Source organism: Setaria viridis, chromosome 8 (assembly GCF_005286985.2).
Source record: "Setaria viridis chromosome 8, Setaria_viridis_v4.0, whole genome shotgun sequence".
In the NCBI taxonomy this organism is placed as follows: domain Eukaryota; kingdom Viridiplantae; phylum Streptophyta; class Magnoliopsida; order Poales; family Poaceae; genus Setaria; species Setaria viridis.
In genome coordinates this window covers 34,179,511-34,201,558 of record NC_048270.2, presented here as the reverse complement: position 1 = coordinate 34,201,558, position 22,048 = coordinate 34,179,511, and the positions used below count along the sequence as shown (strand labels likewise).

General features: G+C 42.4%; 1 protein-coding gene across 2 annotated transcripts; it reads left to right on the top strand.

Annotated features, from left to right (window-relative positions):
- The first annotated feature begins 12,437 nt into the window (after positions 1 to 12,437).
- On the top strand, positions 12,438 to 21,682 carry LOC117833484 (disease resistance protein RGA4). Of its 2 annotated transcripts, XM_034712993.2 has the most exons (5): positions 12,438 to 13,326; positions 13,405 to 13,726; positions 13,824 to 14,396; positions 17,855 to 18,448; positions 19,329 to 21,682. In XM_034712993.2, exons 1-5 carry the CDS (start codon positions 12,656 to 12,658, stop codon positions 21,246 to 21,248), a joined length of 4,080 nt encoding a protein of 1,359 aa, XP_034568884.1. In that variant the 5' UTR covers positions 12,438 to 12,655; the 3' UTR covers positions 21,249 to 21,682. The 2 variants fall into 2 exon arrangements, with proteins under 2 accessions (XP_034568884.1, XP_034568883.1); XM_034712992.2 differs by having other exon boundaries at positions 12,439 to 13,726.
- The last annotated feature ends 366 nt before the right edge of the window (positions 21,683 to 22,048 follow it).

Here is a 22,048-nt window from a genome sequence, read left to right as displayed (position 1 = left end):
CATCTCCCCTTCTGCATGCAAATTTGAATCTCTAGGCACACCCTTCCTGCATAGTTGGTGTCTTATCTGATTCAGGGATTCTTACACCCATTAGATTTATCATTGGTGCATGAAAAATTTCCCCTGCAATCTCCGAGCCTTGCACTACCACTTCTGTACCATCTCTGTCAGAGTAGCTGTCAGTGACTACTGCTGCATGCACATTAGCTTCCAAGACCTCGTTATATGCCACAACATCATTTGTATGAGACCCTTTCTCAATTGAACTCTCACTAGTATAAGTGGTGTCTTGATTAATCTCAGCAACCACCCGGCCATTAATCTCATCAAGCAAATTATCCACAGCCAAGTCTATTACATGTTCCTTTATTTGCATCTCCATATCAGTAGATGCACCAAATTTTGGTACTTGATCAGACTGTGTGCTTTTTGGAATATTTGCCAATGAACCAGAAGAGCCTGATCCATCATTGTTTTTTTTTCCACATCCTCCATCTCAAGATCCTTATCTTTATCTTGGTTGTTCGGCTCGAGATCATCATCCTCGTCCAGATCATCCGGCTCACCACCGTTGTCCGTCACTACTTGATCAACTTTAAAAAAATATTTCATAAAGACAATCATCCACCACAATATCTACCTCATCTGGGATGCAATTCACATCAAGGACAGCAACCATTAGCCGTACAACTCCTATCTTTTTCATTAACCTCATATCTACCCTCTGAGTGGCTCCCAGAATGGATCCCACTGCCCAAAGAGGTAAAAAGGACCTAATCTCATAAGGGACACCATAGACATGAACCCATACCTTCTGTAACTTTTGCTTTGGCTTAATCTCATTTTTCCACTCCTCAAATTGCATCACCCCTTCATTGTTATCAGTTCTGAGGTGCTTCATACTAATCATCCTTTGAAGCTCCACCTGACATGGAAACGGCACAATGTATGTGTTGTTGCTGTGTTCCCGTACCACCCAATCCCACTTGACTGGAATAGCACGTGCAAGTTCACTTTTAACAAGGTCCACTGGCACATTCCCCTCAACAATTTTGATTAGAGCAGTAGCAGATACCTTTCGAGGAGCCTTTGCCGCTGATGTGTATGGAATATGGAAGAAGCCAAGGCCGTCACCAGCAAGCCCACAGAATGTGGCTATTGGCTTAGGACCATGTAGAAGTGGGCATTGACACGTGAAGTGTTCTCCTTCACAAATCTCACAGCATAGCACAAACTTCTTTTTCTTTTTAGTAGCAGGTTCCCCCACAGGTTCTGTACCTTTATTCTTCAGAGATGCATTCGCCTGCTTGTTGTGCGCTCTTCAGCAAGACCTTTCCCTGGGTTTGTGCCATGATAGCTTCCACCAAAGCCACTTCCACCAGTGCCTGGTACAGGTCCCTCAGCACCCCCTCCTCTGGTGCCATCAGATCTTTCACCATGACCACCACGATCCCGGCCGCGTCCTGCAAAGCGACCACGACCGTACGGCCTGGGAGGCCGGCTATTGCCGCGGGCAGTTCGAAACTGACCTCCGTAATTGCGGCCACAATGTTGATCGCCGCCTCCAGCACTGCCAGCCATGAGCACTTCCGCGTAGGTTTGATCAGGTAGATGTGTTAGCCTCCTAAGTGTTGGGTCTCCGTCAGATGAAAGGTAAGACTAAGTCACAACACAAGAACGGAGATACAGTAAACAAGTACAGGTCAAGCTGTCTTATCAATGAATAGTGTGTTTCAAGGGGGGACGGTTCACATCCCTTTATAGTGCCATAAAGTTACATTTCCGTTTACTTGTTATACCCATACCAACTACTACATTCCAGGCATATTCCGTACAAGACAGTAACTTAACCCTTGCTCAAGATGTCGCTTTCAAGTGAGATTACATTTCTAGCCCTTCCCAAAATCTTTATTATCAAAGTGCTCCACAAGCGAAGCGACTTCAGGATTACCCTGACTGCTCCCTTCTCCACTCGTCATCCTCACTCGCACCAGGTACACCTCCATGCGTGCTCCATCTTCGTTGGCTGAGAGCGGTTAACCTCGGGCTCTGGTCATAGCCTTTCCTCGAAGGCGAGTTGCTGGGAGCTCCGTGGAGGTCTCAACTTCGGGAATCCTCGCCTACAAAACCACATAACGAATATCTTTGGACCGGTTAGCTTCGGTTAGTCATTGACGTCAGGGAAGAGTGTAACCACGAAGTTAAGTTGGTGTCGAGGAGAGCTCCGCGCCAGCTTCGTTTAGGGTGCGTTGAAGAACGGTCTCCAACACTAAGCAGGCCAGACCAGGGTTGCGTTGTACCCAAGTCAATTTTGGGCCTGTTATGTCAATCGGCCCACCTGGATGCCCACCAACTTGCCCATTCGAATTTTGAATCGGCTGCAATTCCGGATCAGAACGACGAACACGCTGCTGACGGATTCACTGACTGGATTGGTGCTCCTCACCACATATCGGCAGGAAATCCCCCAAAGTTAATGGCGATCTCCTGTGCTTGGGCAAAGGCTCTTTCCACCCTTTCTTTTTATCCCAAGGCCATCAACCTTTGAATAATTGTTGTAGTCTGGGCTTCCCTTGATCACGAGTTTGCCGTGGAAGATGAACAGGCACCCCCGGTGTTTTAGATTTAAAGCCTGCAATCACAGGGTTACATACCTGGGTGATGTTCTCCACATCGCCAAGATCTTCATCCAAATCGAAGTCCGATTCGCACCAGAATTTGCCCGTGGCGCCCTCCCACTTTTTCTCATGGAAGATGTGTTGCTGCCTTCTTGAGAGCGAGACAATATCGTCAATTGTAGAGGATAATCTTTGCCGCGCAACCCTGTCCTCCTCTATCAACGAGCCATCCCCCTTGTTTGAGGCTAGGCGATTTTCTCGTTGAACGCCATACGAATGGAGCGAGCGAGAATACTATGGCGTCGCCTCATTCATCCGGCCTGGAGGAGCCAAAATGGTGTGAATAGAAGGCCCATATAGACCATATAGGCCCAGCTTAGATCTCCTGTACATTATGTTTCAGAAAACACCATTCGGTGATCCTCCAATGGTGTCCATCTTATACAGGAAGAACAGATAGCCCAGGTAAGGACTTTTAAGAATAAACAAACATATGCGCACATTTGCCCAGGTCTTCACTTGAGGCTCACTTGAGAGAGCAACTGCACAGGGCACCTTTCTGTGTAGCAATGCCGCCATGGTGAACCAGATGGATCAGTGACCTCGTCTGTGCCTCTGCATTTTAGCGAACACATGATGATAAACGTATGGGCTTATGGATGGGACAGACGTTATTAAGCAGTTGTAACCATCGGCTGAAGAATACAATGGGCATGGTACACCTTAACATTATTATGGCCACAATAGCTGGGCACATCCTCCTCTCAAGCCAAACAATTTGACTCTTATCAATTCCAAATACACACTTCGTTACAGCAATCCCCAGACCCCCCAACGGAAGTGCATGTACATACTGGAGTTATAATAAGAGACAGAGTAGCGTATTCCTACTCGCATCAATTGGTTCGGTGGGCATCTCTGTGGTGTGGCATCATGCCCTCATTGGCGGATCAACACAAACCAACAGGGAAAGGAAAGCGATTTGGTCCATCATCTACATGAGAATACGAACCCTTCGCACAGCAGCCCAACGCCTTGAGCCATGAGGGCAAAATAAATCCAGGTGGATTGCATGGGCGCATGGCCCTACGCCATGGCAGGCAACGATCCTTAAAAATAGCAGCGGATCAGATAGTCTCGTGCAATGGTAGTGGTGGGTAAATTTGTAGGAAATATAATATGTTTCTGATTTTTATGAGAATTTTTAGAATTTGTCTTTTTTTCTAGCGCATCTCGTGAGAACTAATGCGCAGTCTACAGTAGAAATAAGAAATAAGGCAACATTGCTACAAAACTATTACCTGAACCTACCTCTCATCTATTAAATATATATATTTGAACATAATATTTAATTATATAGATATACATACTTATTATCTTCATCTGATTGTGATAGATTTTAGTTAGTAATTATACTATAATGTTTTCATCCACATTTACAATTTTAACTTTTCACTATGCATCACATATTCGCAGGTATGTGCTTGAATTTTTTTAACGGACCCTAAGTTTGAGCTATAATTTTAACGTAGAAATTTATATTCTCATCAGTTCCTCTGTACCTTTATAAATGGTGACACACATCATGCATAAAAAAATAGACGATTTAGAATCATTATATATTGGTGTATATTTTTAATTAAGTTGATTTGGATTCAAGTATAGTTGTTATAAATTGCATTCCATCTTTATAAATTGCATAAATACTTTCGTTGTGGGATTTGATCAATACCTATTGTTCGGTACTCACTCTTGCTTCCCTGATCTTTTCTTTTTCCTCGTAAGAGGAAGTTGCCGTGGAAGAAGACGAGGATCCTAAGGATCAGCACTAGGAGCCAAACTTGTTCATTTTGGGCGGGATCGGCCCGGATTGCAGCCCAACCCCCGTGGGTCACCCCGGCTTGGGTAGGATCTCGGCCCACTGCGAAAGGGATGTTCGTTTAACCCTGGCGTGGCTTCTATCCCGGCCCACCCCGGCCTTTTTTCACCACGCCGGCCTGGGAATCAACCCTCGAGTCCCTAGGCGTGGAATGAACCCCGGTTGGCCGGCTCCTCCCGCATCGAGTTCGCGAGAAGTGTCCCGCACAGAGGCGACGCGAGATGGGGTGGCGGCGCTGTAGCGGCTGCTGCGCCAACGGGCCTCGGACGCGACTGCGACTCGATGCTCTTCCCTGCGGCACCCATCGCCTCCGGCCTCCTCCTCTCCGGTAATCACAGCATCCTCATCTTCCTTCCCCTGCCTTCTCTCGTTATAGGGTTCTTGGTTCGCAGTGATACCCTGCTAAAGTTTAGCACATGTCATATCAGATGTTTAGATACTAATTAGGAGTATTAAACATACGCTAATTATAAAACTAATTGCACAGATGGAGTCTAATTCGCGAGATGAATCTATTAAGCCTAATTAGTCCATGATTTGACAATGTGGTGCTACAGAAACCATTTACTAATGATGGATTAATTAGTCTTAATAAATTCGTCTCACGAATTAGCACAGAGGTTCTGCAATTAGTTTTATAATTAACTCATGTTTAATCCTCTTAATTAGCATCCGAGCATCCGATGTGACACTGCTAAAATTTAACGCCTAGTATCAAACAACTCTTACAGTTCTTGATTCGCCGAAACTAGAAATCAGCGATAGTTCGGATCCAGATCCTACAGGCCAGCTCCTCTTGGTACTTGTGTCACTCGACAAAAAATTTTTAGCTGTTCTGATTAGGGGGTGTCGGCTAAAGTTTAGGACTTGTCACATCGGATGTTTGATAATAATTAGAAGTATTAAACATTGGTTAATTACAAAACTAATTGCACAGATGGAGTCTAATTCACGAGACGAATCTATTAAGGTTAATTAGTCCATAATTTAACAATGTGGTGCTACAGTAACCATTTGCTAATGATAGATTAATTAGGCTTAATAGATTCGTCTCACGAATTAGCTTAGGGTTCTGCAATTAGTTTTATAATTAGCTCATGTTTAGTCCTACTAATTAGCATCCGAACGTCCGATGTGACACTGCTAAAGTTTAGTCTTTAGTATCCAAACACCCTAACTAAGTAGCTTTGCCTGGTCGATTGCTGAATCCGACCGTTCCTGCTCAGCTCTCTAGCTTCTAATTAACTTGTTCTGCCCCAAACGATAGACAAGGACAATCCAAAATACTGGATGGCTAGCTCCATTTGCATTTGTATTCATTGCACTAGTCAATTAGTGGACAGATCAACTAGAACTTCAATTTATGTCCTCTGTAGCTATAAGAGCCCCTTGCATGGTGTGTAGAGATGATCAGAGGAATTAACAAGCCATTTGGAGTATCCGCACTGCATTGCCAAAAACTGAAGCCTTAATTCACATGTCTCGAGCTGGCTGGTCTGGACCTTCAATTCCCATATCTCACATGTTCGCTGCAGAAAAATTCAGAGATCTCATCTCCATCAGAATATTACTGCTCGTATATTGCTGCTCAAGTCGAGTTCCTCAAGATCCAAAGGGTGAGCGTGCAGTCGGCTCCTCACCTCCACCGTGGCCGATCCAAAGTGTTCCAGTGTGTACGCATTCTCTTGTAGTGGAGGGAGGCAACTCAGGATTGGCGTTTAGTGTGTGAGTTCTGCTGTATTTCCTTATGACATCACGCATCTTGCAGACACGGATAATTTCTTGTTTTTCTGCCTGCAACATTCGGTTCTTGAGTAGCTAATTATGTTATTCCCCTACCTGATTCTGACACCATGGTAGAGAGGATTAGTATTGCCAGCAAGATTTTCTTTTCACATAGCTGCTGGATGCATCAGAACTACATGCAGGTTGACACTACCAACAGATCAAAAACATATTTGTCGTCATCCTGACAATATTTTGCTTCCAGTCAGTAAAACTTGGTGACCTAAGTTTAAGCTATACATTTGAATGATTTTGAGGTCACTTGTTAATCTTTGGTGGTTTTTCCCTAATTTTTAGTATCTTGTCATATGAACTGATCCGAGTGCTGTTAAGGTCATATCCTCTTAAGCCACATATCATGCGCCTTCAGCAATCAGCATCGCATATTCACACGCGCGGCGCGACCCCAGTAGCACGCCTGCAGAGTCGGTCTCTCTATTTCACCGTCACTCTACCGGTGCGTTGTGCGTACGCACGTCGTCCCGAGGCCGAGCTAGGTGTGTCGTGCGCACTTGGCTACCCCCACGAGGTGTTAATAATATTGTATTTTAGAATGCATACAGGATTGGATCATTCATTGTTCAGGCGGGGATCATTGTATCGTTGCCGGATCGGAGCGCTAGCAGCAGCAACAATCTCAGCCGTGCATCTGGTCTGGCACCAGCACTGGAAGAAGGCACAGGAGCCGGAAAAGTTGTCGCTGCTTTCGTCCACGCAGGCACGTTTGTAGGCGTCGTCGTTGAACCATGACCAGCACGTCCCTTTGTAATTGCCGCTCAGGTGCTGGCTGCGATCATGATCCTCAACGGACGCCGACTCTGCATATGCATCCAGGCGGCGGCGATGGTGATGACGAGCAGGAGGACGGCAGAGAGATTCTTTCGTGACGGCGCCATTGCTTGTTCTGGTGGAAGTTGGTACTATACACGATGAAGAAGATTGAGCGAGCAGGTTGGTGGAGGATCGAGGTTGGAGAACTCTGGCAATCACATGTCCAAGAGAGCGAGTTGCGAGCATATGTACACTCTCAACAAGAAAAGAACAAAACTATCATCACTACCCGACGGGCGGATCCATCGGAGCTGCCAAGAACGCTGGGAGAAAGAAACTCTAGAAAGTTACTGCATTCTCCTGCCCTATGATCCCCCGTCAGAGAGGCATCTATTTCTAATCGGAGATCATATTAAAGCACATGATCCCCTAGTGTTTTCCACCGCAGAAGCAAAAGCACAGGATCCATTGGTATGGATTCATTTGTGGACTCCAGCGAGGAGTCCAGAAGCACCAAAGCTGAATCGGGCAATGTCATGCATGATTGGTTGATGATGGCGAAGGGTGCAAAGCTGGGGGGCAACCTGAAAAAGAAGAATTCCTTGAAAGTATATATACATGGAGGAGAAGCGAAGGAAATTGAGAAATAAAAGAAAAATAAAATTTATCTTAATGCCAGCTGGCGCTTATCCACCTGCTGCATGCACGAACGGTGAGCTTGTTTCTTCCCACCATTTCTCCGTTTCTTATTTCCCATGTCTAGCTTCTAATCCTTTTCTTCACATACTTCTGCCCAATTTTTCCCCCAAACATTTTGGCACATCTTTTTCCCTTTCGGTACAATGGGTATGAGGGAGATGAAATGGGTGGGGGAAATCTTTCATATACATATGAATGTCGAAGAATACTAAAATAGTGTTATTCTTGTGGCATTTTAATTATTGGTTCATGTAATGAAAATATTGTGCGGTTGTGCCCAATAGATAGGTTCACAAAAAAAAAGCGTTTGCTGACCAAAAAAAACTTATTACAAAGTTTGATAGATGCATCAACAGAGACAAATCAACACATGGACATAAAAATATGCATCTCTCCATTGAAAAAGATAATCTCATTAATTTTTTTCAAAATAATAAATAGAAAACGAGAGCTTTCATCTTTGAGGAAACGTATCAACAATGAAACCTTGCAAAAAAACAACAATTGCAAATGCTAAATAGTAAGTGTTTAAAATAAATGAATAATAAAAATATAAACATTACACTTATCCACCTTATGAACATAAAACTGGAGTTATGGCCAGCGTGGAACCATTTTGGGATATAAGAGTTCTTGAGCTCATTGGCTATTCGAAATACAAATAAGAACATTACCACTCCACTGTGTCACAGCAGCTATATTTTTAAAAAAATGGAAAAATACAAACAACCATAAGTTAAGTAGCACTACAAGTTGTATACTCATGTATCAAAAGGATATTTTATTCTTTTTTCTGCAGTTGTACATATTTGGAACAATATACTGAAACTTTGTGCTTGAATTACCAACTTTGGACTTACGTATCCAAAAACTTTGTGTTTGTAATTTCAAAACTTCAATCTGTACTCTCTATATTTGTGAGCTTTCAAGTTATATGCAAAACACTTTACGATTGGATAAAAAGAAAAAATGTTGACTCCTTTAACAAAACTTTCTAGGATCCATTACTTTGAACGTGCATATTCAAAACTTTAAATTCGTATTTTGAAAACTTGTCAACCACATGTACAAAACTTTACATGTAACAACATAATTAAAGAACTTTATATACCATTGGCTTTAATGTATCAAAAGAACATTTTATTCTTTTTCTACAATTGGTACATATTTGGAACAATATAATGAAACTTTATGCTTGAATTACCAACTTTGGACTTATGTATCCAAAAAATTGTGTTTGTAGGTTGAAAACTTCAATTTGTACTCTCTATGTTCGTGAGCTTTTAGGTTACATACATAACACTTTACGATAGGATATAAAAAATGCTGACTCCTTTATACAAAACTTTCTAGAATCCATTACTTTGAACGTGCATATTCAAAACTTTAAATTCATATTTTTAGCCAAATGGTTAGTGAAAAAGCTAATTAACTTGTCAAATGATTAGCCAACACAAGCCTGCCACGATTAAACAAAGGAGCCAAACAGTTGCTCTACTATAGCATGAAAGTGACAGTCCATCAAAAAGAATTCTGGTGCTCTGAATCAAACTATGCAAATCTGAAGACAAACTGAACTGCACAAAAGAACTGAGCAGCCGATGCTTAACTGCTGCCTGTGCTTGCCGTGAAGCACGACCTTCAGCTACAAACAATCTGCAGAGAGATCAAGCAACCAAGTGTCCAAGCAGACAGGAATGCGTTGAAATAGACATGCTGCTTTTTATCTGAGGTAATGGAAACTCAATCGCAAGATCGACAGGCAAGGTGAAGCTGTGATCTGTTGCTGGCCTGCCTGCAAGTTGTAGCTGTCGAGCATAAGCATGGCCAAAGCTGGGCTGGTGCTGTTACCTTGCCACTGAATGTGTACTGTACAACCTTTGTAGAGTGTAAAACTGATATATTAGCTGTACTCACAGTTAAGAGCGGCTTGGATCCTCGCATGATAATTGAACTCGAAGAATAATTAATCTATGTTTTATTTATGCTTTATTTATGTTCATGATCTATTCTTGCTCTGATGTTTAATTGGGTGGTATAAACTTATACATTAGTAAGCATTTTGCTAATAAAACTTGACCAACTAATTAAAATGCTTAACGCAGTAAACTGATTACCAGACCCTGCTACAGACCTGATAAAGGAGTTTCCTCTCGATGAAATCCAAGTAGAAGTCGAGGTTGTGGTCTCCAATCGCCTCCAATCTGGATTGTGATTTGGATAGAGTTGCTTGATGAACCAAAGCCGCGTTTCGGAGTGCAAACGGAAATTGACTCGGAGTTTGATTCGGTCCGCACGATGGCTTGATTGCCTACTCGTGGGAGCTAGTCCGAGTTGTTGTAGAGTTCAAGTTGAACTCGAACTCGATGTTTGTCTGATTGAAAATTTTACTGAATTTCTCAACGAAATCCTCCATAGCTTGGCGACGGAAGCTGATGTCGTGGTGCTTCTTCTCCAGAGCCTCCACAAGGTAGCGGTGAAAACTTCTAGCGCCGTCAGCGACGCAGACCTAGGAGTTGAAGATGAAAGTCATGCCAGCTTCGTACGCAATATTAGGCTTGATGATGACTTGAGCCATCAAACTCGCGTGGAGAATTTTGACAACTGCCCCTACCTGGCGCGCTAGCTGTTCATGTTTTATACCCGGCAACCTACCACGGGAGTACCTGGGGTAGAGTTTTGGTTGGTGGGTGTCACCAAAATCAGGAGCTTGATGGTGTACGTAGGCACGCGATTTAGATAGGTTCGGGCTGCTAGATCGCGTAATACCCTACGTCCCGTATGTTGTTTGCTTGTACTTGATTGAACTTGTCTAGAGGGGGTCCCTGCCCTCCTTTATATATCGAGGGAGCAGGGTTACAGGTCAATTGTTTTACGTGAGAACTAGTCGGATTCGACTACAGAGTCCTACTCCGACTAGAAAGAGTAGTTTCCTTTGTCTTCGACTAGTTCACTAGAGTCCATGTAGACTATGCCATCCTGCACCGTAGTCCCCATGTCCTGATACGTCTTGATGTACTCTCCATATGTGGATTCGTACAAACCTTCTGGTGGACCCATGGATGTATGTCCGACAGCAATTCCTTAACTTGGCTTTACACTACACATAGGCTTTACACTACACATTTCCCCACACTTGCTAAGTACCAACCATAAGTGTACTCACACTTGCTATATCCGTTGTTCAGTACAAGACAACTCCATTGAAGACTTTGAAGAATTGCTAGGCGTACATTTTCCCAGTCAACTACCTGTGGAGTGTTGGAGATCCACTGCTTATACTAGAGATTTTTATCTCAGCTTCTGATTATGTAACCTATGTAACTCTTCTTTTACGCTTTAACACTGTATTTGATATTTACTGAAGTCATCGTATGTGTGAAACTTGATCTTAGCACACATATGATAGTCATCTGGTGTTGCCTTCAAAACTGGGTGTGACAATCCAGCTCCACAGTATGCTGATTAACTTGAACAAACGGCAAAAATTGAGCACATCGTTAGGCAGTCTCATCGATTTAGGTAGGATAGTTTTTATGGTATTAATAAGACTGCCATATTAGCAATTTAGTAGTTTGGTGACATGCCAATGGAGTTACGGACGGAATCGTTTGGTGTCTTGCTCGAGCCCGGAAGACCAAGAAACGACATTTTAGGTTCTGGGCTGCATCTTCGTTTCAATGTGGGACCCGCACAACCTCGCCGGCGGCGCACTGCCTACACGTTGTCGTTGCTTCCCACGTGAGCTCGCCGTGTCCGCAACGGGCACGGCCGGTTCTCGACACCCTCTCGCCTCAGCGCCGCCCGCGTGGCAGTGTGTGTTAGTGCAAGTCTAAATACTTCCTTCGTTCCATAGTGTAATTTTCTTTGAATATTTTTTAGACAGATTAACGGAATGCATTACATTACAGATTAACTTATCTCGCTACACAAGGCAGGCGACTTTGATACTGAACTTGCATTATTTATTCTTTATTCACGATTGCAACCTACACAAGGCATATTAACTTTGTTCTATATTCTTTATTTGTTAACTTTGTGCCATAGTTTTTATTCATCAACTTTAACTTTATGCCATATTCTTTATTCGTTAACTTTGTGCCATATTCTTTATTCGTCAACTTTAACTTTATGTCATATTCTTTATTCGTCAACTTTGTGCCATATTCTTTATCCATTAACTTTGTGCCACACTCCCTCCATCCCAGAATAAGTGTCCATTTAGAAAAATTTAGACATAGTGCCATATTCTTTATTCGTTAAACTTTAACTTTGTGCCATATTCTTTATTCGTTAACTTTGTGCCATACTCCCTCCGTCCCAGAATAAGTGCCCTTAGTACCTAGTACTAATTGTGATTAAAAATCGTGCTGTCTATTTAGTTTTCTTGATCCCAAATAAATGTGTGTGCATTGGAACCAGAGAAATAACATCAATTGATCATTTCATTGGCTCTACACTCTTCTCCATATATTTTTTTTATTGGTGTGAGTGTTAATTTAATTAGATGAGGTTTACTAAGAGGTAAAATGATATTGTTTGTGGGACAAATTTTATAGTCTATATGGACACTCTGTGCGGGACCGAGGGAGTATGTCTCGCTACACAAGGCAGGCGATTCTGATACGCATTGTGAACTTGCATTATTTATTCTTTATTCACAATTGCAACCTACGCAACTTTGGTTGACGTAGCTGGCTGAATAATTTTACTGCTTTGTGTAAAAAAACAGCTTCCGCGGCCTCTAACATCAGCCTCCATGTTTGAGACGGTTCTATAAATTGCCGTGTGCGCAGGTTGGATGGTCCATTCACCTTTTCCACTCCTCGAATAATTTCCCGCATTACCAGCAGCCATCCATTGCAAGCAAACAATCAAGGGAGGAGGAAAGCAGGGAGGAGCAATGGCGGACCTTGTGCTTGGGTTGGCCAAGTCGGCGGTGGAGGGGACGCTGACCGCTGCCAAGTCAGCGATTGAGGAGGAGGAGAAGCTCAAGAAGGGTATGCAGCGCGACCTGATGCTCATCTCGGACGAGTTCGAGATGATGCATGCTTTCCTCAACATTACCAAGGATCGTGCCACTGACGAAATGGTAAAGACCTTGGTTAGGCAGGTCCGCAACATGGCCTTAGATGTGGAGGACTGCATCGAGTTTGTTGTCCTCATGGATATCAAGTCCCACTGGTGGCGCCGCATGCTCCCATTCTGCATGCTTTCAGCAGCGCCGGCTGATCCACTGGGCGATGCAGTCACTGCTATAGAGTTGCTCAAGTCCAGGGTGGAAGCCATGGGCCAGAGGAACGAGCGCTACAGGCACATCGGTGCCTCCAGCTCCAATTCTACTGAGAAGACGAATCAGCAGGCCGTAGCCGATGCAACGGCAGTGGGCATCCTTATCGAGGCGAGAGAAGCCAAGAAGCAGCAGAGCAGCCCAAGGGATCTCATCGAGTTGATTAACAAGATAGATGTTTCTCCACTTCAAGTTATCTCAGTGTGGGGAGCAGTAGGCGATCTTGGGGTGGCATCCATCATCAAGAAGACCTGGGAGGATCCAGAAATCTGCAAAAAATTCAGGTTCCGTGCTTGGGTTAAGCTGATGCATCCCTTTAATCCCCATGAGTTCAGCCGGAGTTTGATGGCTCAATTCAACAGAAACTGTTGCCTGCAACAAGGAAGTTCCGGAGATTTGGTTACATTTGCGGACGTGATGATGGCTACGGAAGGCAAAGGATTCACCGACGAGTTCGTGAAACAAGTGAGTGAACAGAGATACCTAGTCTTCCTGGAAGATGTGTCCAGCACGGTCGACTGGGAGGCCGTCAGGGTATGCCTACCAGGCACGAACCAAGGTAGCTGCATTGTCGTGCATACCCAGCAGCTCGAAGTCGCAAGCTTGTGTGTCGGACAATCACACCGAGTATTGGAGCTGGAGCAGTTCTCAGAGGACCATTCTGTTTGTGTCTTTTTCAACGAGGTATGCTTCAAACATTGTTCCCTGATTTCTTTTTGTATTTTCAACATCAACATTACTACAATACCAGTAGTATTTGACCATCTTATTTCATAATAAGGCTACTAAGAAGAAGCGTAGCAGCCCAAAAGATCTCGTTCATCTGATCATCAGCAAGGTAGATGCTGAAAATACTCCGCGTCGAATTATCTCCGTGTGCGAACAACCAGGCCATCTTGAGGTGGCATCCATCATCAAGAAGGGCTGTGATAAATACCCAGAAATCTGTGAAAAATTCAACTACCGTGCTTCAGTGAAGCTGATCCACCCCTTCAAACACGAGGACTTTATTAGGAGCTTGCCGGATCAATTGTGCACAAACTATTGTGCACAACATGGAAGTGCCGAAGATTTCGATAAAGTGAAAGGTGTAATGATGATTACCGAAGGCGAACTCATCGAGGAGTCCGTGAAACAAGTGATGAGCAATCAGAGATACCTCATCTTCCTTGAACATCTGTCCAGCAAGGATGATTTGGATGCCGTCATGGAATTCCTACCAGACATGAAAAATGGTAGTTGCATCGTCGTGCTCACCCAGCAGCTCGAAGTTGCAAAATCGTGCGTCGGACAATCAGTATTGGAGCTGCACCAGCCCACAGCTGACCTTTCTGTTCGTATCTTTTACACTGAGGTATGCTCGAACATCATTCATCATCAATAAAATTTGTGGAAAAGTTCTGCTCCACCTTTGTTTTTTTTTTGTCATTTTCAAGGTCAACATGTCTACAACACTACACACACATCATATGCTCCCAGTCCCAACTCAGTAGTCAACAAATCAAACTTCAATGGATATATGTGACCTTTATATATTGTAACTTGTGCTAGCAGAGTTAATCACCATTAATTATATAATGAAAAAAAGAAGTGTATATCTTAAATGTCAAAATTACTAACACAATTTTCATTACTGAGCAAATGGCATTACTTTTCTGCAAGTTATATGAGGTGGTTAAATAGGTGCTAGGATACACAGAGCATGTGTGACATCCGGCCCAATTTGGTTGGCCCAGTAATGATCCATGAGCGTAGATGTGCATGTTTAGTACCACATTGCTAGTTGAGCAACGATGAAGCCAACTTATAAGCCTTTGTCCACCATCCATAGCACCTTCGGATTAACCCTTTTACACGAAGCGAGGACGAAAGTGTAAGCAGGGTGCTATGTGTATGCGTGCCCGTCCCTCAGTAGAGCTAGGCGGGGCGGCTTTGGAGAATGTCGGTAGGGCTAGGCGGGGCGGCTTTGGAGAATGTGGTGTTCCAAATGATATCAGATCGACCCTCGCGGTTGTGCGTACGGGTCAATGTGTGGAGTTGGACCAACGAAAACGTCGGGTTCTTTAAGGGGGGTGTATGTGACACCCGACTCAATTTGTGGGTGAGTTGGACAGACGAGGATTTCGTCAGGTTCTTTGAGGAGGGGCGTATGTGACACCCGGACCAATTTGGTTGGTCCAATAGTGGCCTATGAGCGCAGGAGGTTAACCTTTTACACGAAGCGAGGATGAAAGTGTAAGCATAGTGCTATGCTATGTGTACGCATGCTCACCCCTTGGTAGGGCTGTAACACCATAGCAGATATCATCAAGCACCTTTGTAAAGAAGGCCAGTCTTCCTACTACTAATTAGAGTCCCCGATGGAGCCAACGCCTTAATTATCATGAGACACCGTAAACAAAGATAAATCTAGAAACTCCCACGCATTAGTGCGAAAGTTCCCACATATTGGCAATAACAATAGTTGGGTCTATTATGCTTTTTAAATTCGCCAACCTCTATCGTTATCAAAATAACCTAAAGGAACTTCATAAACTACATCTAAATCTGCTATTATAAAATAACCTAAAGTTTTCCCTAATGTTTATCTAAACTGCCAACATATGCAACTATATATATAAAAATATAAAGTAACCATCTAAACTAGTCCCCTCCACCATTATAAAAATAACCTAAAATAATACCACTCATGCCATTACGAAAAATAATATAATGTAACCTCCTAAATTCGCATCTAAATTACTCCCAGAAGCTATTATTAAAAATAAGCAACCCTCTAAATTACCTACATCCATTATTATTAAAAATATCCTGAAGTAGTTCTAAACATGCTTCTATATTATCCACTTCTTGCATTGTTAATATGAAAACAAACCGATGGTATGCATGTACAGAATTTGTCACATAACTTATTCTCACCATATATACAAATATGCAAGAGACGATAATCACATCTATTTCCATGTCAAAGTAAAATTTCAAATTAACACATATCAAACACACGTAGATGTGCGATGCAATTGTGGGCCCCCTTCTTAGAGGTCCATTGTGCATCACATATAAGTCCTAGATTGTAGCTGATATGTATATATTTAACAGACTAATATAAAAACCATACATCGATTTGCACTTATATAATAGATAAAGAGTGTTACATAGTCGGGCCATGGGCCTTACATATAAAAAAAATCAATGTCCACAGACCACAGTACTACAACGTCTAGGTTCCATTCCTATGCGCATTGTTGGCGTAGACGTAACCTTGTCCGTTTTACGTTAAACCACCCATATTTTCTACAATCTGAAGCTGCAATCTAGAAGTGTTTTCTATGTCTGTACCATTTTCTATTTTAGTCCCTAATTTAACAGTTTTATATGGTGGAGTATATAGATTACTCCTGTACTTTGAATTAGAGACCGGAATACTAGTTAATATGTTTAGTGCATCTCGGATTCAGACAAAAAGATCATTACATGACCATTAATAGTGAATTGGTATTTGCCAACTGCATGTCTGCGTCTTGGACTCTGGCAGGTTTACACGTTGCTAACTAGAATGCAACTAACTAGTATGTGGGAATCCGTTAAGTCCTTTGCATTTGTTCACGTGCATTTCATACATACCCATGTCACCACCCCAATGCACAGTGATGGGCACACAGAAAACTGGGGATCAACATCAGATTTCAATCGCCATCGACCATTAAGTAATTAGAACCTCTTTGTACTGGTTTAGCAAGGGGCATAAACATTAGAAATTCATGAAAAAAATTAGGTCTAGTAATCAAATATACCTTGCACTCTCTCATTTTTTTAAATATTCAAACACAATACTCGTATAGATACATACCTATCTTTATCTGATTGTGATAGACTTTAGTTAGTAATTACTCTACACACTTTTTCATCCACATTCATAATTTTATTTCACTTTGCATGGCGCATCCATATGTTTTCTAAATGCATTTAATTGAACCCTTAGTTTGACCTATGCTTTTAACATGGAAATCGGTATTCTCATCGCTTTCTCCATATGTGTACACATGGTATAATGGTGACACATATTTGAAGATACTTTAAGTTAGTATTTTCTGTACAAACAATTGGAGAAATAACTAATTTAGAATCATATACTTGTGTACTTTTAGGTATGTTTATAATGACTATGTAAGAAATTTAAATTTAGATTTAAGGGTTACTTAGTTATTTGAGGTTACTTTAAGTTGTGGCATGGGTGGGTAATTTAGATGAAGAGTTGGGTGTTACTTTAGTTCAGTTTTCATAATGGCAAAGGTGCATAGTTTAGCTGTAGATTTAGGATGTTATTTTAGAATATTTTCGTAATGGCTGATATGGGTAATTGTTGTAGAAAATATAATAGATCTAATAGATATATGATGCTTATAGTCTACTAGATTGATTGTTGGATGTTCCAATTTTTATGAGAATTTCTAGGATTTATCTTATCTTCTAGTATCTCTCATGAGAATTAACATTTAGTGTCTCTTGTGAGAATTAACGTAGAGACTCCAATAATATTCAATTAGTAATAGTAAGATGTGCAAGATAGAATCAATAAAGGCATTCTATTCATCACTTTTTCTTTCTCTCACACGCCCGAGTTCATTTACATTCAATACTTGATAATCAATGTCCACCACAATCAAAGGGCCACATATTTGCTTTTTTAAATAATTTCTAGGCAATTTTTTAACCACCATGATTGAAAGTTCATCTCCTCTTAGTATTAAATTAAAATGGCATTTCAATGCATCATACACACACTGAAAATTTTTCCTATTTGAATAATAGGATGAGGGCAAGGATGAGGATGAGGATGCTGATGAGGACAAGAGGGCTATCAAGATAAAAGATGCAAAAGAATGGATAGACAACCACAAAGATGAAATTGTTGGCCGCAAGGCAGATATAGAGAACCTTCAGGCCAACAATAGTGGGATACGCCCCGTGTTTGGGATGGCTGGTGTTGGTAAATCATACATTGTCAAACACGTGTACTTCAGAAAAGTGATTGAAGGTTCTTTTGAGAAGTTTGGTTGGGTGGATGTGTGCCATTCATTCAATATAAGGGACTTCTCATGGAGGTTACTCTTGGATTTGCACTCGGGATCTCTCCAACATGCTGGCATGTTGAGAATCAGAGACCCAATTCAAGTGTGCCGTCAGCTTCTAAAAAAGCATGCTTGTCTCATTGTTATTGACGGTCTGCAGTCCACAGAAGAGTGGGATTCGATAAAAGCTGCCTTGGGCTTTGAACCTGACCAAACTCGAAGCCGTATCATCGTGATCGCAAACGAGGAAAGTGTTGCCTCATACTGTTCAAAAAATTGGTGGAGCGTTGAAGGCCTAGAAATTGATGATGCACTTGAGCTCTTCAAAAGAACGGTAACATTACTCATAACCAACCATATGCCCGTATATTTATAATTCTTATAGAGTTCTACATAAGTGCTACTAGTGTATTTTTGTAAGTAGAAGTGGGATGCACTGCTGTACACACTTCCACTCATGCCCATGTTAGTGTATCATAAGCACATGACTAAATAAGATAACTCAAAGACAGGACGTACGTTCATGTACGTGTGCATATACTTTTCATGTCATGAATGATCTCCGAATGAAACGTGAGCACTCAAACTAGGTGGAATAATCAATCACTTGGCTCATTGACTCTACATTATTATTTCAATTCAAAGACTATTCGAATTATCTCATACATTTTGAATATCAGATTAACAAACAATTCTTTCAAACTCTATCATATCCATCTTTAAATATATGAATTCACTTGTGCACATGGCTTTTGACCATCATCTTATTCAAAAGTTAAGTGCAAATATTAAAAATTTTAAGTCATGCTTAAAATACCTTTAACTGGAAAACAATAGGTCACAATTAAGTAAATATTATTTTTATAGATTTTAAAAAAAGACAAATTGCCAAACGTAATATCCAGAAGTCAATCTTATCTTTTGATCTTATTGGAGCGGTGGATCTTGTAGTTTTGCAACTGAATCATCAATAAGTGTGATTGGAATTGTTGTTGACATCTGTATTAAATTTTGATCTGATTTGAAGCGGTGGATCTTGTAGTTTTGCAAATTGAAACATCAATAAGTGTCATTATAATTGTTGTCCGCATTATATTAACTTTTTATCTGATCGGTTGATCTTGTAGTTTTTCAATTGAAACATATCAATAAACGTGATTATAATTGTTCTTCGCACCTATATTAATGCAATCCTTAAATTCATTTGGCTCCAGATAAATAAGCGGCGTTGGCCCGCTGACCCGAGCCCCGCGGATATTGAGACAGCAAAATCTGTCCTATACAAGTGCGGCGGACTTCCAAAAGTGATCATTGCTGTAGCTCGTCCCATTGCCAATGGATGGAGACCCAAAGAGAATTATTTTATCCAGGTGTTGGAGAACCACCCAGCATTTGGTAGTTTAAGGGGTCTATTTTCCTGGGTGGATTCCTTCTTCCGTTCCTGTCCAGATTCTCTCAAGCCATGTATCTTCTATTTGTCTATCTTCCCTGTGAACCATAAAATTCGGCGGAGGCGCTTGGTGCGGCGGTGGATCGCGGAAGGCTACTCCAGGGACACCAAAGATATGACCGCCGAGGAGAAAGGGGAGGAGTCCTTTGAAAAGCTCTGCTTCCGAAACATGGTCCAGGTGCCAGGATCTACAAGTCTGAGCTATATGACGAGGATGCCCTTGTGGCAAGTCAATGGTTTCCTCCGTGAATACATCGTCTCACGGTCAATGGAAGAGAACCTTGTCTTTGAACTGGCGGGGCATTGTAGCGTGAATTCACAGCGACACACAGGGCGGCATCTCACCATAGGGAGCACCTGGGACAGGGACAAGAGTGTGTATGAGAGCATCGACTTCTCGCGGCTGCGGTCATTGACGGTTTTTGGTAAGTGGGAGACATTCTTCATCTCTGACAAGATGAGTATACTCCGGGTTCTGGATTTGGAGGACGCATCATCAGTAACAGATGGTGACCTTGAACAGATGGTCATGCTGCTGCCTCGCCTCAAGTTCCTCTCCCTAAGAGGATGCAGAGAGATCACTCGTCTGCCCGATTCTTTTGGTGGTCTGAGGCAGCTTCAGACTCTGGATATCAGACACACCTCCATTGTCAAGCTTCCACTATGCATCACCAAGATAAAGAAGCTGCAGCACATTCGTGCTGGCACTGCTGTGCAACTGGATGACGACACGAGCATTGTTGAAAGCCTACCACCATCACCAGAAGCAGGATCAGCAACAGCTACCCTCCCATCGTTATCAATACCATCGATGAGAAGGCCACCTGCCGCTACACCAGTGTCCCGGTTCTGTTTTCCAGAGTCATGGACACGCCGCTGGCAGCTGCTTCCTGGCTCTCAAAATGGTGGCGTTGAGGTGCCCCGAGGGATTGGGAAAATGATGATGGTACACAATATCAGCGTCATCGACGTCAGTGGCGCAAGCGGGCCGGCTATCTTGGAAGAGCTGAAGAACCTTACCCAATTGCGCAAGCTTGGAGTGTCTGGGGTGAAACCGGAAAACTGTAAAGAGTTGTGTTCTGCTATCTCGGGCTATGCACATTTGGAATCCTTGTCACTGTGGCTCGACAAGAATCAAGATGGCTGTTTGGATTCCATTTCCCCACCTCCTGAGGAACTACAGAGCCTTGAGCTTTATGGGCATGTCGTCAAGTTGCCAGCGTGGATCAAGAAGCTGTCCAACCTTAGAAAATTGAAACTACGGTTGACTATGATAACGCAACATGATGTGGATCTCCTCGGAGATTTACCAAGCCTACACACTCTCTGTCTTTGTTTCAAGGACTTTGAATGTGGCGAGCTCCGGTTCAGGGGAAATGGATGTTTCGGACGACTATGGGTCCTCGAGATTGCTTGCAACTCCAGGTTACAGTCTGTTACGTTTGCGGACGACGAAATGCTTGAGCAGCTTGAGGTCCTGAAGATCCGCTGCTATAATGTGCCATCGTCCTTGAAGTTTTATGGGTTAGAGAAGCTACAAGGTCTCCGGGAAATCCTACTTAGCGGATTGTATCACGACAAAGTGAAGCAGCGCTTGGAGGACCAACTAAAAGAGCGTCCAAGGGAAATGAAGCCTGTTTTGAAGGAGGAAGCTGGTTCATCCCGACGGGCGTTGATCAGCTGAGCCCGTCATGGCCATTGCCTCTACCATTCACGTTTGCAGGACTACATTGGCCAATCGAATAGACACTGCTAATCATCCAAAAATATTAAGGATATGCATGTATAAATGTCTATCGTCCGGACAATGGGATTATATGCATATGAGTAACATGACAGCATCCAGTCCAGTTCATTGGTGTCGTAGTCTTTATTAGTAATAAAGATCAGCTCATATGCATTGTTTTTTGCAGATAAAATAAAAGGCCCTCATTGTCTGTGTCCATCGCTGTTGTATTTCTCTCACATCTTGTAATTTAGTTATGTAATATCTGGGGCCCAAAAGGGACTGTAAGCAGAGCATGTTGTTGTTACTTAGGTAAACAATAATGTACGATGCAACCCCTCCTGTTTCATAAAAAAAACAACAATGTGTGATCATGGACACATGCCGACTAATGATGCAGTAGTACCATGTATGAATGAAGTTGAAAATTGCTGGAGGAAGAGAGCTTATTTCTGAAGAAAAAAAAGGAGCTGTCTCGTAGCGAGTGATTCTTGGTGACTTCGCCATGCTGAAGTCAAGCAAAAAAATCCGGTTATTTCAACTTCCATCCTCTTTTCTGACTGATTCCGTGGATATTCATCGAAATTCACGTTTTTGATGGTCTAGAAGGTTGAAGGATGTGCAAATTTTCCTCGTTTGAGGTCACTAACCTGGGGATTCATCATCTCTGTGCTCAATTGAGCTATATTTATCTTTTTTTTTCTTTTTTCTTTTTTTGGAACCAATGAACTACATTGTTCCAGTTTTTTCTGGTTTCG